Here is a 15,276-nt window from a genome sequence, read left to right as displayed (position 1 = left end):
AGTGGTTGTAGCTCCTCCGACCGGGCTGGTTTTATACCCTGGCCCAGAGAGCCCGAGGACCTGGCACAAAAATTGTGCTTGTAGCCCATTAGCAGCCAATTGCTAACGATTCCTCATATGCAAAATACCCCTGGCTGGGGATTTACTTTTCCTCTCTGTTTGTGTTTCTTGCCTATATTTCATTTCCTCCCTGTAATGTATGCATTCCTCCGGAGAGGTTTCTTTTATCCTCAAATCTTACGAGCCCGGTTAATTCCTGATCAGAGGCTGATTCATCTGGGATACTCAGGAAATTATTTTGCATCCTAAGGAACCATGACAAGGATGAATGAAACCATCAGGAAAGGTGCAGTGACCTTCCCTGTGACATCCCTTTCCCCCTGCACGGAGGGCATAAGTTTTTGGCACACCTCTCTCTGAGAAGGGCAGAAATTCCTACTTCTGCCTCAGAATTTCACCAAATTCCTCTCAAAGAGAGGGAGACACACAAAAATCAAGGAAATAAAATTGTTAGAAAGCATTTAGAGCTGATTAAACTCCACCACTCTCCAAGGTACTGGGAAAAGGATTATTTGAGGGAACAGATTTTATTTTCTTGACTCAGCAGAGAACATAAAAGAGGATCAGCATCTGACCTATTCCTTTATTATTAAACCACCAGACTCCCATGATGGAATCTGAGACACAATTTGGGAACTGAGTGTCCAAGTCCTTCATCTCAGGAGTCTCCAGGCTGGGTTTTCTCCCTACATCAAACCAGGACAGTGATTGAGGTCAGCTGGAGGATGCCTGGGAATTTGGAGCTGCTCAAAGCCTTGCCCAAGCTCATCGTTGGGGTCATCAAAGACGCCAAACCCTTTTACATTTACCACTAAATTATTACTTTCCCCTGCTGGGCTTTGCACCATTATGCAAAATTGTTCCCCAAATTAATAGCAGTTATTTAGTGATGTTTGTAGTGTTCCTGTTCATTTTTTCCCTCTTTGAAAGCCAATTCTGGCTTTCACTTTGCACGTCTCAAAGATCACCTCAGCGTGCAGCAATTCCAGTTCCTTTTCAAAGGCAATTTCCAGATTAAAAAGTAATTGCAGACAATGCAGGAGCAGACTGGAGGGCAGGGCCGAGCATTCCAGCCTCTCGTGGTGTTTAATCTCTGAGGCAGAGACAAGCAAATCAGCCCCGAACTGGGAGTATCTTCCCCGACATCTCCTGGGAAATAAACGCTGGTTGGAGACTTCTGAAGAGCAGAAGTCTTCAAAGTTCCCAAAGGATTTCCCTGGACCACTCAGACATGCAAATGTGGGATGATCAGCAAATGGGCAGGGACGAGGTCTTTGAACATGACCAGGGGTTCAAAGGGGTGGCCAAGATTCCTGATGGATTCCACAAACTTCCCCACCAGCTCCAATCCTTCCATCTTGTCCTTGAAATACAAATCAGAATTTGCATCAGCTCAATTCCAGCAGTGAGTCGCTGGATGTCCCCAGTTTGGGATGATCCAAAATGATGACACGATGCATGGAAACTCTCCTGTCCCTCAAGATTGTCCAGACCTTCCCAAAGTTCTCTCTGCACGCACAGAAATGTTAGAAAATTGGTTGTCCGGAGAAGCTGTGGCTGCCCTATCCCTGGAAGTGTCCAAGGCCAGGTTGGACAAGGCTTGGAGCACCCTGGGATAGTGGAAGGTGTCCCTGCCCATGGTTTAGATGATTTTTAAGGCCCCTTCCCACCCAAACCATTCCATGATTCCCTGACTTTCCTTTATAACAAGAATTATCTATCGACTCTAAGAGCAGCTTGTGGTTTGAAAGCCAACTCATCCAAAGCTACAGAGAAGATAAAAAGAGCCCAAATTCCACTTCTGAAGGTGATCCTGAGTTCAGCTTGTCTGGCTGGCTCCATCTCCTCCTCCCAGGAGCCAAAAGCTTTGGGATGTTGCTCATGGGAAGATTATAAGGAGCAGCGATATGAAATCTCCTGGGCACTTATCACGGTAGGGATTGCACACTCAGGACTCCAATTAAAACCCGCTGCCACACCAGGGGCTGCTCCCAGGTGTGTGCCCAAAATGCCAGAAGTTCTAAACAAACGGGATTTTGACTCATCCCCACTTTGGAAAGTGGAGTTGGCACAATGGAGTCGGGAATATTTCATGGATGCAAAGCAGGGAGATGAAAACGGCCTCACGGGTCGTGGGTTTCATCCGCGGCCAGGATAAACCATTAATGAACATAAACAGTAAACAAACCAATTTCCCTGCTGGGAACCTGGCCAAATGTAAAGTAAACCCATAGTTCCTGCGGGGACTGGGTAATAAAAGGTGCAGGAATGTCTGGGATCCTCCAGGCAGCCCCAGAAAGCCATAAAAGCTCTCCAGAGCCTTACTGCCTCTTCCCTTCTCCCCGTAAACCCAGGAGATGCTGCAGCTCTGGCTTCAGCTTTGCAGAATTTGGTGCTGAAAGGGATTTTCGCTGACAACAAATATTTCTGCAAAAACACCTGGTGTTTTTTTTTTATTTCCATGGGACCAAGTTGTTGCAGGTCTTCAGAAGAAATCCTTCGCTGTGAAAAACATTCTAACACGATCTTCCCACTCGTTTTCTGCAGCAGTGAATAAATCACTTTCTAATGGACTGCAAACCCACCCAGATTTCCCTTTTTTCCTCAGATTTGTGCTTCACTCATTGCCACACCAAGTTTTAACCCAAAAAGGCGGTTTGGGACAGGAATGAAAGGGGGAGATGGTGCTTGAGGGTCATTTTTTAATTTTATTTTGAAAAGTTTGACGCGATTTCTGAATGCTTGGAGGAAACATATCAGCTTTAAGGGGAGTTTTTTTGCAATCTGAGAAGGGATTTGGTTCAGTTAATGAAAAGGGAACTGCAAGGGTAAGGAAATTAATTTTCTCATGAGAAATATCCACCTGAACCTGTCCAAGGCACCTTCTCAGCAGTGCCTCAGTCACAACCTTTGGAGCCATTGGACTTTTTGGAATTCATCACCTTTGATCAGGGAATAGCTTCAGTTGAGATGGCAAAAAATATTAAATTAAACATTTAATCCAGACCAAGCTCCTCTGTAATAGAACATCAAACTGCCAGCTTTCCACTGTCTTCTGGTGTTTATTAAAAAAAAAAACCTCCTCCTTAAAATTATTAATTCTTTCATTTACCGCCTTTAATTTCATTTCACTAATGACTGCAGTCGGCAGAACCTCATCAGCACCTTTAATTACAGTTCAGCCTCATTCTGGATAGGCAAAGACTCCAAGTGAGACTTTTCAAGATATCAGGAGTTTTACCAGCTGACAGGAGGTTGAGTCATCCAGAGCCTTCAGGGGAAGCTTTCCAAACCTTCTTTCCTTCAGGGTGTCTAAACAGCTCCTTCATCCCAATCCAGGAGGAGCAAAGCCGCGTCTGATAAAGCTCAGCTCTGGCTTAAAACACCCTAAGAGACGTCTGGAACTAAAATTCTTTAAATTTTAGTCCTTTAATCTCTCTGTCCCAGACTTGCTTCCCAACCCAGCAAATTCCAAAGGGAGAAACTGTTCCCATCCTTCTGTGCCTCCTCTCCCAGACTCACCAGGGGCTGAGCTCAGCCGCCAGGAGATGCTGCACCCAAAAAAAGGATGCCCCAATTGCTGCTTCTCTCCCTCCACATTTCCCTGAGGAACCTCAGCTGAGCTCCCTTCTTTTAAAAGGCTTTTCCCAAGTATCACAGCTTTTAAAATTCCCTTTTTATGTCCCAGCAGGAGGCACCTATTGCAGGGTCCCTTTCTGCCCTTGATAAGGGGTCTCAGGCTCGGATTTAAGTTTTCTACCCCTGGAATCTGACTCGTTCTCCTTTGAAATTATTTGAAATTATTATTATTTTGAAATTATGTTTTCTGGAAGTGGGGACTTCCAAAGGCATTGGAAAAGGGGTTGGGAGAGCAAAGAAGGCCAGGCAGACTCGGAGGGTGATGCAGCACAAATTTAATGGGTTGAGGAAGGGAAGGAAGCAATGAAAAAATCAGGAATACATTTCCATGGTCCAGTAAGGACAGAACCCACTCATCCCTCTCACAGCGACATTCTCAGCGAGTGGAAATCTTCCTTCTTCATTGATGAATGACCTGTGCTAATCCAGCCATGCACAACAATTGCCAAGAATTAATATTTTGCCTATTATCAAATACAAAAAAAGAAAAAAAAAAAAACAACAAAACAAAAAAGCAGGACAAGACATTTGATCAGAAATATGAAGTAAAGCACAACAAAAGACAAGCAAAGGCCTGGTTTGGGGAGATGCCGAACTCCCACAGCTCCTTTTACTCCAGGCTGGGGGTATCTCATGTGGCATCCAAAAACCGTGGCCGTGAGCTCAGTCCTGCTCCAGCGACGGGTCGGGGTTCAGCATTCCTGGTCTTCTCCTCCCACCTTAGCAGGGCCCGTAGAAGCCGCTGCGGGACGCGTTGTAGCGCCGGTAGGGCCGGCTGTAGCCACTGCCCAGCCCGGGGTAGCCAAAGCCCCCAAAGCCCAAGGAGCTGCCCGAGTTGATGGGGACGCCCCCGGCGCTCAGAGCGCTCCCGACGGCTGCGGAAGCTGAGGATCCCACGGTGGTGTTCTGGGGGAAGGAGCTGAGGATGGGCCCAGGCAGGGTGACCACCACGGGTGAGGGCTGGATGACCACGGTGGAGTCCTGGCACTGCCGGACACAGGGCTCGTTGCAGCTGTTGGCCAGCGGGGTGGGGCCACAGGATGTGGGGGCACAGAGGTCGTAGCAGGACATGGCTGTGGCCGGAGGGAAGTCTGGAATACAGGAGCTGGGTTACACCCACATTTATCACCAGCTTTCCAGGGGTCCATTCAGGATTGGGAATTGAGAAGGAAATCAGATTTTTAGTGCTGTTCTTGTTCTGGCCTTAGGTGAATTCTCCACTTGGGCTGTGGTGGGACACAGTCACACGACTGAACAGGCCCAAGAATTCACTGCTGATATTAAAGTGCAGCTGCACAACCTTAAAACTTCCTTGGATCCCAAAACTGAATAAATAACCCATTTAATAAATAACCCATAGCAATTTAGCTAACGTGGCTAATTAATGATTTTTATAACTCGCCACCTACACAAAACTCCCTCTTTGGTATAAAATCCCTTCCTCCCTTGAGAAAAAAAATACCGCAACAGGAGTGAGGGAAAAGCTACAAAATCAAGGCAAAAGTTCGCTGTAGAAAGAGAATAAATAGGTTCCAACTCACCTTAGTCACGATGGCAAAGAAGGGAAGAGAAATGGCTGGGAGAGACTGGAGCTGCTCAGGTATTTATACCGAGTTTTGAGTTGCCCAATGACTTGGGCCACTCTTTGTGCAAGAAGTTATTTATGGGCCACAACTGATTACAGGGTTTTTTGCCTCAGCATTTATGTTTTTTACTGCTTCACTTCCTTATCTTGTGGTTTGTCTATCTGACCACAGGATGCTTTCATCTTAAAATATTCCAGGCTGGGTTCATTCCTGGGAACACTGCAATGATTAATTCAGCAGGATTTATTCAGCCTTCAAACCCCTTTGGGATCTGCTTGGCGTCATTAAAGGAGATTAGGCTTCATTTGCATAATGCAGTGCCCTCCTCTGCAAGATAAATCCTGGGGGAATTTGTGGAGAATTGCAGGTTTTGGAAGGCAAGCCATGTGTATTTCCAGCTGCTTTCCACAGGATCCCTGAGGTTGGAGAAGACCTCCAGGACCATCGAGTCCAAGGTGTTCCCAACCCCAACATGGTCACCAGCCCAACATCCACTCATTCCTCAGACACCTCCAGGCATGGAGAGGCTCTCTGGGAAAGGAAGAAGGAATTTTTCCATGGAAGAGGCTTCCCAGGGAAGTTTGGAGTCCCCATCCCTGGAGGTGTCCCAGGAACAAGAGGACATCGAGGGATGAATCACAGGTTGGGACTGATGATCCTGGAGCTCTTTTCCAACCCCAAACCGATAAGCAGTCCTGGATGAAGGGATTAACCCCGAGGTTCTTGCTCTGCTGGCACAGCCACTCCCGAGACATGCAAATCACATTTAAATTAGGGCTGTCTCTGTTGGGATCCCCTGGGAACAAAAACTCGTTTGGCTTGGGCAGAGCTTCCTGCGGACTTCAAAGTTTATCAGCAGCTTTACTGGAGTGCCACCATGCAAATGTCCCATCCTGGGCACATTTCAGATCCCTGACCTAGATCTGAATTCTTGTATTTTATTTAATAATATGTTACAAAGATTTAGGGGTGCAGGGCAGTAATTGGGCTGTGAAATTGATGTCATTGTTTCTATTGACAAGAATTACAGCTGCTTTATTTTAAATCAAAAAGTTCAAAGTTTGGCTCGAGCCAGCTCATATTTCAGGAGGATTCTCAAAAAAAAAAAAAAAAAAAAATCCTTGGCTGTCCTTAGCTGTGCATTCCTCACTATTTCTCCATATTTTAAGGAATTGGCAGCTGTTTTTAAAAAATATTTCCTCTCTAGGAGTTAGTTGAGGAATTAATTTGCATAACACCATCCACAATTCCTTTTCATCTTTTTAAGATTTTCTTCATTCTTTTTATTCCTCTTTCATCCGAGTTTTGCTTGGAAAACACAAAACACATTTCAAATCCAGCTGTGAATTTAAAAACAGATCTGGCAACATTTCAAATCTGTTTGGAGACTTCCTTGTAAGCAATTACAATAAATATTGTTCCAACTAAAGCTTTTATTTTATTGTACTCTCAGAATGACTTAATGGCTTGATTTTGAAATGAATTAAAGTGAGCAAATTAAGAGTTCACAGATTTTTGTCATCAAGGCCAGACCTAAATATTCTGATTATAATTAAGACTTTTTGCATAATGTGAGAACATCCTCCTGAGACACCTGTGAGTGACTGAACATCTGAAAAAAGCGATCTTTAATCAAAATGGAACTGGGAGGTTACTCACAGTCATCCCTGGGTGAAGTCTCCGGGCACAGTAGGGACCCCAAAATCCATGGAGAAGCAGAGGGAATTTCCCTGGCAAGAGTGGCATCTGCAATTTGTTTTGAATTGTAATTAATTAGCTTGTTATGAATAATTAGTTCCTCAAAGGCTTGGAGCCTCTGTAAAATTCTTGCAGCTCCTGAGTTCCTTCCTGTGCTGAGTTTTGCTTTTCTCTCAGGAATTCTGGACTGAGCTCGTGAGGACTTTATGGAGCCATTTGAGGTTCCCACCATAATCCAGGCCAGTTCCAGAGCTGGACACCATTCCAGAACTGGACATGATTCTGGAATTGGACACAATTCCAGGACTGGACACGATTCTAGAGCTGGACATGATTCCAGAGCTGGACACAATTCCAGAGCTGGACACGATTCCCTAACTGGACACATTTCCAGAGCTGGACACAATTCCAGAACTGGAATTCCAGGTGGAATTTCCCAAGAGCAGAGCAGAGGGGCAGAATCCCCTCCCTGGATTCTTGGCATTGCCCCAAGCTGGGTTTGGTACTTCGGCCTTGGCCTTAGCTCAGTCCCACCTCTCCAGCCTGTCCAGATCCCCCTGGATTGGGAATTGTTTGAACTGGAAGGTGTTCCTGCAGTTTAAGGTGTTTAATTCAGACCTTCTGGCCACGTTTGCCTGGAATTCGGGGTTTTTGCAGCCACTCCCCATTCCTGGCTGAAATTTGCTGCCCAGCCCAGGCAGATGAAGCTGTGGATGTGTGATCTAAGATGGTTTTTTGGGGTAGGCAGAGCCTGGGACCTCACCTCTCCTCGAAGAACCCCCCTGAAGGCACAGGGAGATGTGAAATCCTCCATTTTCACACCCAACTGGAGCTCATTTCATTGTTAATTTTATTCAGATTCTGTCACAAGCAACTTTAAAATCACTCTGGGCTAATCAACAATTTCTGTTAGGATTTCTGGTTTTATCCAAAAATTAATGTCACTCACTCCCAGATGGATCTGCGGAGAATTCCTACAGGGAGGCGGGTTGTGTGGAATTCCCAGCTGGAATTTTGCTGGGAACAGCAGGAAACAGCTCCAGAAATTAATTCACACTCGAGGGGAGAAATTATTTACTCACCAGAAGCTCTGCAAAACAACACACCCAGGATGGGAAGGTTTTGTTTGTTTTTCAGACCTGCTTTTCGCGAGGTTTCAAACGCAGATTTTAATTACGTTTCAAATTGGATGAGTGCAGTTGGCGCTGCCCTGGGAGCCAGCTCCACCTTCCTCACAGAACAACCTTTGGTGCCACCAAGGCTGGTGAATTTGGGATTCTGATCCATCCCCTGGGAGCCAGGATTTGCCAGGAATAATTGGGATAAACCCCATGCACAACACATTTCTTTTCCATGAGAAACCCGATTTCCACAGAACATGGGGGCTCACAAATCATAGGAAGACATTTTTTGGGATGGAGGGAGCTCTGGGACACGGGGAGGAAATTAAACCCTGTCACGGAGTGCCCAGGCAGCTGCAGATCACAAAAAACAGGCCTTTTTAAGGAATTAGCCAATTTATCAGTTACATTCTGTCTAAGCACAGCAAATGTCATTCAACCAACCACCATAAACTGTCATGTGTGCACGAAGCTAAACACCTTCAGAAACTTTAATTATTTAATTAAACCTTTCTATAATTTATATTTTAAAAACAATTAAGCCAAATCTCCTTCTCCTTAAAATCCTTTAACTCCTCCTATTCTCTCCACAAGAAGATTCTCTTCTTTTTTAGAGTATTTTCTACAAAAAGGTTTTTCTACAAAAGGTTTTTCTATAAAAGGAGAATCTTTCTCCTCCCTCTCCTCAAAATCTCTACAACCCAACAGCTCGTAATCTTTTCCAATATGTTACAAAATCCATTCCTTCTAGTAGGGATCACTCCCAAGAAAAATTCACCTCCTTTTCATGGGTAAAACTAAAATAAGCCAGGAACGCTTCTTCCTCCTCATCCTCCCCTCCAGGCACAGAAACTGCAGCTCTTGGAGGGGAGATCCCATTTTGGGAATGGCCTCATTAACAGCCTGGCAGGGATTCCAGCTCCCTAATTAACCCGGAGATCATCCAAGAGGTTGGGAGCCCTTAGATGGGGAGCCAGGACACACCAACTCCGGCTTGTGGAGTTCCGCACTCTCCACACTCAATTAACACCTTTGGAGCTCCCGGGACAGGTGAGGCACCAAAGAGTAGACAAATTACTGCCTGAACTGAAATTTGTAGCATTGTGTTGGCTCTGCAGCCCTGGGTGTGATGGAACAAAGGATTGAAATGAATGCCGGGTCCCCGGAGATGAAAGAAGCTTTGAGGGAGGTTATTCATCTCACACCAGGCTGGGACATAAACCATGAGCAGTTTAACTCCTGGGGACAACTCAACCTGCTGCAGATATTATTTGCATAACTGGGTTTGTGGAATGCCCCAAACCTTCCCAGCAAGAGAATTTTTTCCTTTTTTTCCCCCCAAATGGACTGGTTTAGTGCCTACAGTGGCTGTTGTAAATCTAAATCAGATCCTGGAGGTGCTCTGAGTTCTCCACACTCCAGGCTGAACATTCCTGACCTTCCCAATATTCCCAACTCCCCCAGACTATTGATATTCTACTCGGTGATAAATTTCACCTAAAAAATGAAACTGAAAACGTTTCAAATAAGAACAGGAGGGGAAAAGTTTCAAATAAGAACAGGAGGGAAGGGGAAAAAAACAGCAGGAGACACAGGAGATTATGATAAAAGCATCATTTTATTAATCCCTACAAGAGGATTAAAGCTCTGCAAAGAACCGGGGGTCGGTGTGGGGGGAAAGGCTCAGCTCAGGGGGGCGTGTTCCCAAGGCAGAGCTCTTCTTCCAGCGTACCCTGAGAACCACATCCCGCCTAATTCCTAAATTTAAAACTTTACACTGGGTAGTACCAAATACACCGAGCAGCAGAGCTACAAACAGCACCAGAAACACCTAGGAGTAAAACAGGAGCAGTGGCCTCATTCCAGGGGCCGATGGACTCCGTTCAGGCGGAGCTGTGGGGTTCTGACCCCATTTTGGACACCGTGAGCTCAGTCCTGCTCCAGGGACAGATAGGAGTTCAGCGTTCCTGGTCTTCTCCTCCCACCTTAGCAGGGTCCGTAGAAGCCGCTGCGGGACGCGTTGTAGCGCCGGTAGGGCCGGCTGTAGCCACTGCCCAGCCCGGGGTAGCCAAAGCCCCCAAAGCCCAAGGAGCTGCCCGAGTTGATGGGGACGCCCTCAGCGCTCAGAGCGCTCCCGACGGCTGCGGAGGCTGAGGATCCCACGGTGGTGTTCTGGGGGAAGGAGCTGAGGATGGGCCCAGGCAGGGTGACCACCACGGGTGAGGGCTGGATGACCACGGTGGAGTCCTGGCACTGCCGGACACAGGGCTCGTTGCAGCTGTTGGCCAGCGGGGTGGGGCCGCAGGACGTGGGAGGACATCGATCGTAGTAGGACATGGCTCGGGATGAGGTCTGGAATACAGGAGCACACCTGAGGGCAAGGCAGGAGCTGTGTCACACCTGCATTTTCTCAGCTCAGCTCATTTACTCATTTTAGTTCAGTTATTGGGACAGCAACTTTCCAAGGAGCCTTTTAGGAGCTGAGCCAGGAGATGAGGAGGAAACCAAACTCTTAAATAGAGACAGAGGCTGAAACATCCTCTGGAATGTTGGTGATGAGGGGAAGAACTGGCAGCAGAACAAATGAAACAAGCCTGTGTCATTAATTTAATTGTAGGATTTTGATTGCACGTCTGGAGAGACCCAGCTCCGCGCACCCAGAGCATTGAGGGAGCAGCAATTAGGAGTGAAACCCAACCACAAATGTACCTGTGGAGAGAGGTCCACAGGCAGCTAGAAAAATGAAAGGGAGGATTCATTTCAAGGCTCCAACTTTGCCTTCAAAGAGGTACAAAATTCAATGACAAATTTCAACATCATTAATCAGCCTTGAAGAAGAGGTCTTTGAAATCTTTCCCAGACAACTCATCCATGGATGTGAGAAAAGGCAGGAATTCTGTGCACACTCCTGGGTTTTATCTGCACCACAGCAATAAAACCAAAATTCTCTGATTTCTAGAGGGTGCTCAGCTCTTTTTTCCCCTTCTTTCCCTTCATCCCCACAATCCCTGATCCCAATTCCCAACATTCCAGGAGATGTCTTTGCACTCTGGAACAAAATTTCCAAACTTGGTGACCCAGCTGACATTCCAGGATGGAAAAGACCCTCCAAGATATAAAATGCTGCTGAAATATAGAGTTCCAACCCCTTGCAGAGTTTTTTCACCCATGCAATTCGTTAATCTTTATTAGTTCTAATATTTTTAATGTAATTTAACATGTCTGAAATCCCACATTTGAATAACTTTCTATCACCAGTTCAAGGATCTTTATAACCAAGTCAGGACTCCAGAAATTCCACGATTCCAACAGCAAACCCCAACTTTTTTAACAGAAAAAGCCTCCCCCCACCAAAAAAAAAAAAAAAAAAAAAGAAAAAAAAAATCCAGCAAGCAGCAGAACACTGTGGGGGAAAAAAACAGATTATTAAAAGGCAAGAACTCAGCAAACAGAGAAAGAGAAGTGGATTTGAACTAACCTTGCTCACAAAAGAGGAAAGAGGGAAGAGAAGTGGTAGGAAGGAGTTGGGTTGAGTTGGTTTTTATACCTCAGCCCTGATGGCCTGGGGACCACAGACAGCCTTTGTACCTGGAATTAATTCCCAACGAGTATGTCCTGAATGTCAAATGTTCCACCTGATTAAATGTTCTTTTCCTCACTGCTTATTTACTTTGTTTTTATTTCCTCCTTATCTTCTGACAGACAGATTCCGTCCTGCAGGTTTCTCTCATCTCGGGAATTAGGGACCAAATTTATTCCAGGGCCACCTTTCAGTCACAACAAAATCCAGACTCCAGAGTATGTTTGACTTTAGTCATAAAGAAAAATACTAAGAATGTCTATAATACATAATTCATCATTCCAAGGTGTTCTTTTATTAAGGGTATGAGTGTAAATCCTTAATAAATTCCTGTCTCCAGTGATGCTTACCTGGCTCTGCCTCCAGCTGGGCGTCAGAACAATCTCAATTCTGGGTTTGGTCAAGGCCCTGCCTAAAGAGCACATCCAGCCCTGAAATCCCACAGAGCCCAGGCAGGAAGTGCCAGAATTATGGAATTCAGAGACAAATTACCACTTTATCGCATCCAATTCAGATGGTTTTATGGCATTAAATCTGGGTAACGCAGTTTGAGGCACAGCTGGGAGAACAAGGGGACATTTAATCCTGATTTATCAGTTCTTTTACAAAGGGGACCTCTAAACCCCTCCTGTTCCACCTCAGCTCACAAACACCAGTCAGAATCGTGGAATCATGGAATGGTTTGGGTGGGAAGGGACCTCAAAGTTCATCCTGTGCCAATCCATGTGCAGGGACACCTCCCATGATCCCAGGTTGCTCCAAGCCTCGCCCAACCTGTCCTGGGACACTTCCAGATGTGGGGAATCTATGGAACCACCTGTGCCAGGGGCTCACCACCCCCACAGGGAAGAATTCCTTCCCAAATCCAACCTAAATTTCCCCTCTTTCAGTTTCACCCCTTTCCCCCTTTGTCCTGTCATTCTAGGCTCTTGGAAATTCACTCCCCATGTTTCTTGCTGGCTCCTTCAGGTCCTGGGAGGCCACAATTAGGTCACCCCAAAGCTTCTCCAAGCTTGGAAAGGTCCTCAGAGGTTTTCTTTTTTGGGAAATGTGAACATTTTAATTGACAATTGTTTGTAACTGGGTCAGACTGGGAATGGCACACAAAGAGTTCTGGCTCCTCTTGGATTTGATCTTGGATCCCAAGGCGGCCACAAGTGAACAAATTGCTAAGGAGCTGGGAAAAAAATTGTCTTTATTACACTGTGCTTGAAGTAATTTCACACTGACATTATTAGAGTCGGTCTAAAAATACCAGAAATTAAAAGTACCCATAAACTGGGAAGATGAAAGAATTTTTAATGGGTGGATTATGCTTCTCACGCAATGCCAGCCTAAACCTAGACTGGGAAACAAAAGCAGGATAATTCCTTTATCAAGAAAAGGTTCCACTTGCAAAAATATGTGTGGGAACTAATTAATGCAAAAAAAAAAAGGCTTCAAAAATCCCATAAAGTTAAAAATATCTAGAGAGTTATCACACCCATTTTTCCACCTGAACATCCAAAGGGAACACAGCTTCCAAACCACGTTTGTGTTCTTCAGAAATTGTCTCCCCAGTGATTTCAGTCATTGCAGGTGATGGATCAGACCCTTAAAAGTATAAAATTCTGCTTGAAATTGAACTGAGCTGGAAATTTAATAAAAACTTCCACACCCTGCACAACCCCCATGATGGATTGGGAAGGTTCCGGAACACGGCTTTTTTCCCTTTTTTTACCTTTTGGTCAGCAAGGGTAAGTTTCAGGGTTTATTTCCCCTTACGCAGACTCTTCACTTTCCCAAATTCCCCTCCTCCACCCCTTGTGCTCCAGGTCTATTTGCATTGCAAGATTAATAGATTAAATTAATTAAATCAATTAAAATTATTAAATCTATTAAATCTATTAAATAGATTAAATAGATTAAATGGTCTGTTGGTGGTAGATACAGAATACATTTTTGAATCCCTTACATATGTTTCAAAAAAAAAAGATTTAAACTGGCTTTTAAGCCCCATACTTTTTAATTGGTATTGCATCAATTTCACACCATAATAAAATTGTTACACCACAGAAACCTTATGTGTAACATTTTTATCAGCAAATGCCATATCTGGGATGTCACTTAAGATGACCATGAGGTCATTTTTATCTTTAAAAAAAATAGAAAAAATAGTCTGATCATAAATACAACTGCAGCTGTTCTGCCATGCGGAATGCCGCTGCCCTTGAATTCCTCACAGATCCCAGGGAACAACTCATCCCACCAGTTCCTCTGATTAATTGTTTGGAAAATCCACCCATGGAAGCCTCTTTGCCAGCCCAGGCTCCTCTCAGTCTGGGACATTTTCATTGCCCAGATTTCATTTTTTGGTGTTGCTGCCTCGAGCCACAGGTGGAAAGGGTCCCCAGCAGAGTCCCTCTGCTCCCCGTGACCAGGGAATGGTTGGAGCTGTGCCAGGGAGGTTTGGGCTGGATTTTTGTGGAAAATTCTTCCCCCCGAGGGTGCTGGGCACTGCCCAGGCTCCGCAGGGATTGGGCATGGTCCCAGGGTTATTCCAGGAGCATTTGGGAAACACTCCCAGGGGTGTTTTTGGATTTTGAGGTGACTGTGCAGGACCAGGATTGGATGATGGATGAACCTTGAGGGTCCCATCCAATGAGGATATTTTAGGATTCTATCCCATCTTTTTGCTGAACTCTTCTCCCAAATTTGTAAATTTGCAAGTAAATAAATATTAATAAACTTTAAACAAAGCATAAAATGTCTGAATAGAAAACCCCACCTCTTTTGCCTGTTCTGTGGACATTTGGACCTGAATGCCAGGAGCCTTCCCTCAAGCTCCTCAAATATTTATAGCTCAGCTCCAGGATGATTTCATTTTCAAATAGATTTTATTTCGTGGCTTTATTTTTCTTGGGTCTCATTTGGTTGCCACAATGGCAAGTGTTGCTTCTGCCATATTAATAATCATTCAGATTCACAATAGTTTCAAAGATGCCAAAGAGGGGACAAGATCTAAAATCTCTCAAGCCTAAACACCACAACTGTACTTTTAAATACAGAGGTGGGATAAAAAAATTGGGGGAAAACATCCTAGAAATAGAAATAGATTTGAGAACCGCTTCAGTGCTTCTCAAGAGCATAAAACCCAATAAAATTACTTTTCTCAGATGAGTTGTGGTGGTTTTCTCTGTGAAATCTTTGCATAGATTTTCACATAGTTCTGCCCCAAGGGGAGGTAAAAAGGAGAGAAAAACCACAAAGAAATTCAAAATCAGATGCAACATCAGTTTAATGATAAACAGTCAAGTAGCATTCAGCAAAAACAAAGGGAAAATATATATTTATGAAGGGAAAAGAAACCATTCCAACTGAGAGACAGAAAGCAAGACTCCACCTTTCCTTAATTCCTGAATAAAACCCCTCCACTGACTGCTGGCAATCAGAGCGTTAAACCACCGTGAAATGCCAAGTCAGAGACAAGGAAACTCTTCAAAAGCAGGATTTTCAAGGCTGAAACAGGCTGGCCACGAGTCCAGACAGCACCTCCATCCCTCCTTCCTTGGCAAGAGGATTGGAGGGGCCAAAGCCTCTGGAAACGCTGGCC

The 15,276-nt window shown here is 45.0% G+C and overlaps 2 protein-coding genes across 2 annotated transcripts; both read right to left on the bottom strand.

The window, feature by feature from the left end:
• Positions 1–4,419: 4,419 nt before the first annotated feature.
• LOC128820551 (feather keratin 4-like) lies at positions 4,420–4,770 on the bottom strand. Its single transcript, XM_054001326.1, has one exon. It carries the CDS (start codon positions 4,768–4,770, stop codon positions 4,420–4,422), a length of 351 nt encoding a protein of 116 aa, XP_053857301.1.
• Positions 4,771–10,090: 5,320 nt separating this feature from the next.
• LOC128820552 (feather keratin 4-like) lies at positions 10,091–10,441 on the bottom strand. The gene has a single exon (XM_054001327.1). The coding sequence runs from the start codon at positions 10,439–10,441 to the stop codon at positions 10,091–10,093; it is 351 nt and encodes a 116-aa protein (XP_053857302.1).
• Between the last annotated feature and the right edge of the window lie 4,835 nt (positions 10,442–15,276).

Source organism: Vidua macroura, chromosome 29 (assembly GCF_024509145.1).
Source record: "Vidua macroura isolate BioBank_ID:100142 chromosome 29, ASM2450914v1, whole genome shotgun sequence".
NCBI classification, from domain to species: Eukaryota; Metazoa; Chordata; class Aves; order Passeriformes; family Viduidae; genus Vidua; species Vidua macroura.
The sequence above is the reverse complement of the archived record's forward strand: the minus strand, read 5'-3'. Positions and strand labels throughout refer to the sequence as shown.

What these genes read in the sequence shown, in the direction of transcription:
- LOC128820552 (XM_054001327.1), bottom strand. Translation starts at nt 10,441, where the DNA reads ATGTCCTACTACGATCGATGTCCTCCCACGTCCTGCGGCCCCACCCCG.
- LOC128820551 (XM_054001326.1), bottom strand. Translation starts at nt 4,770, where the DNA reads ATGTCCTGCTACGACCTCTGTGCCCCCACATCCTGTGGCCCCACCCCG.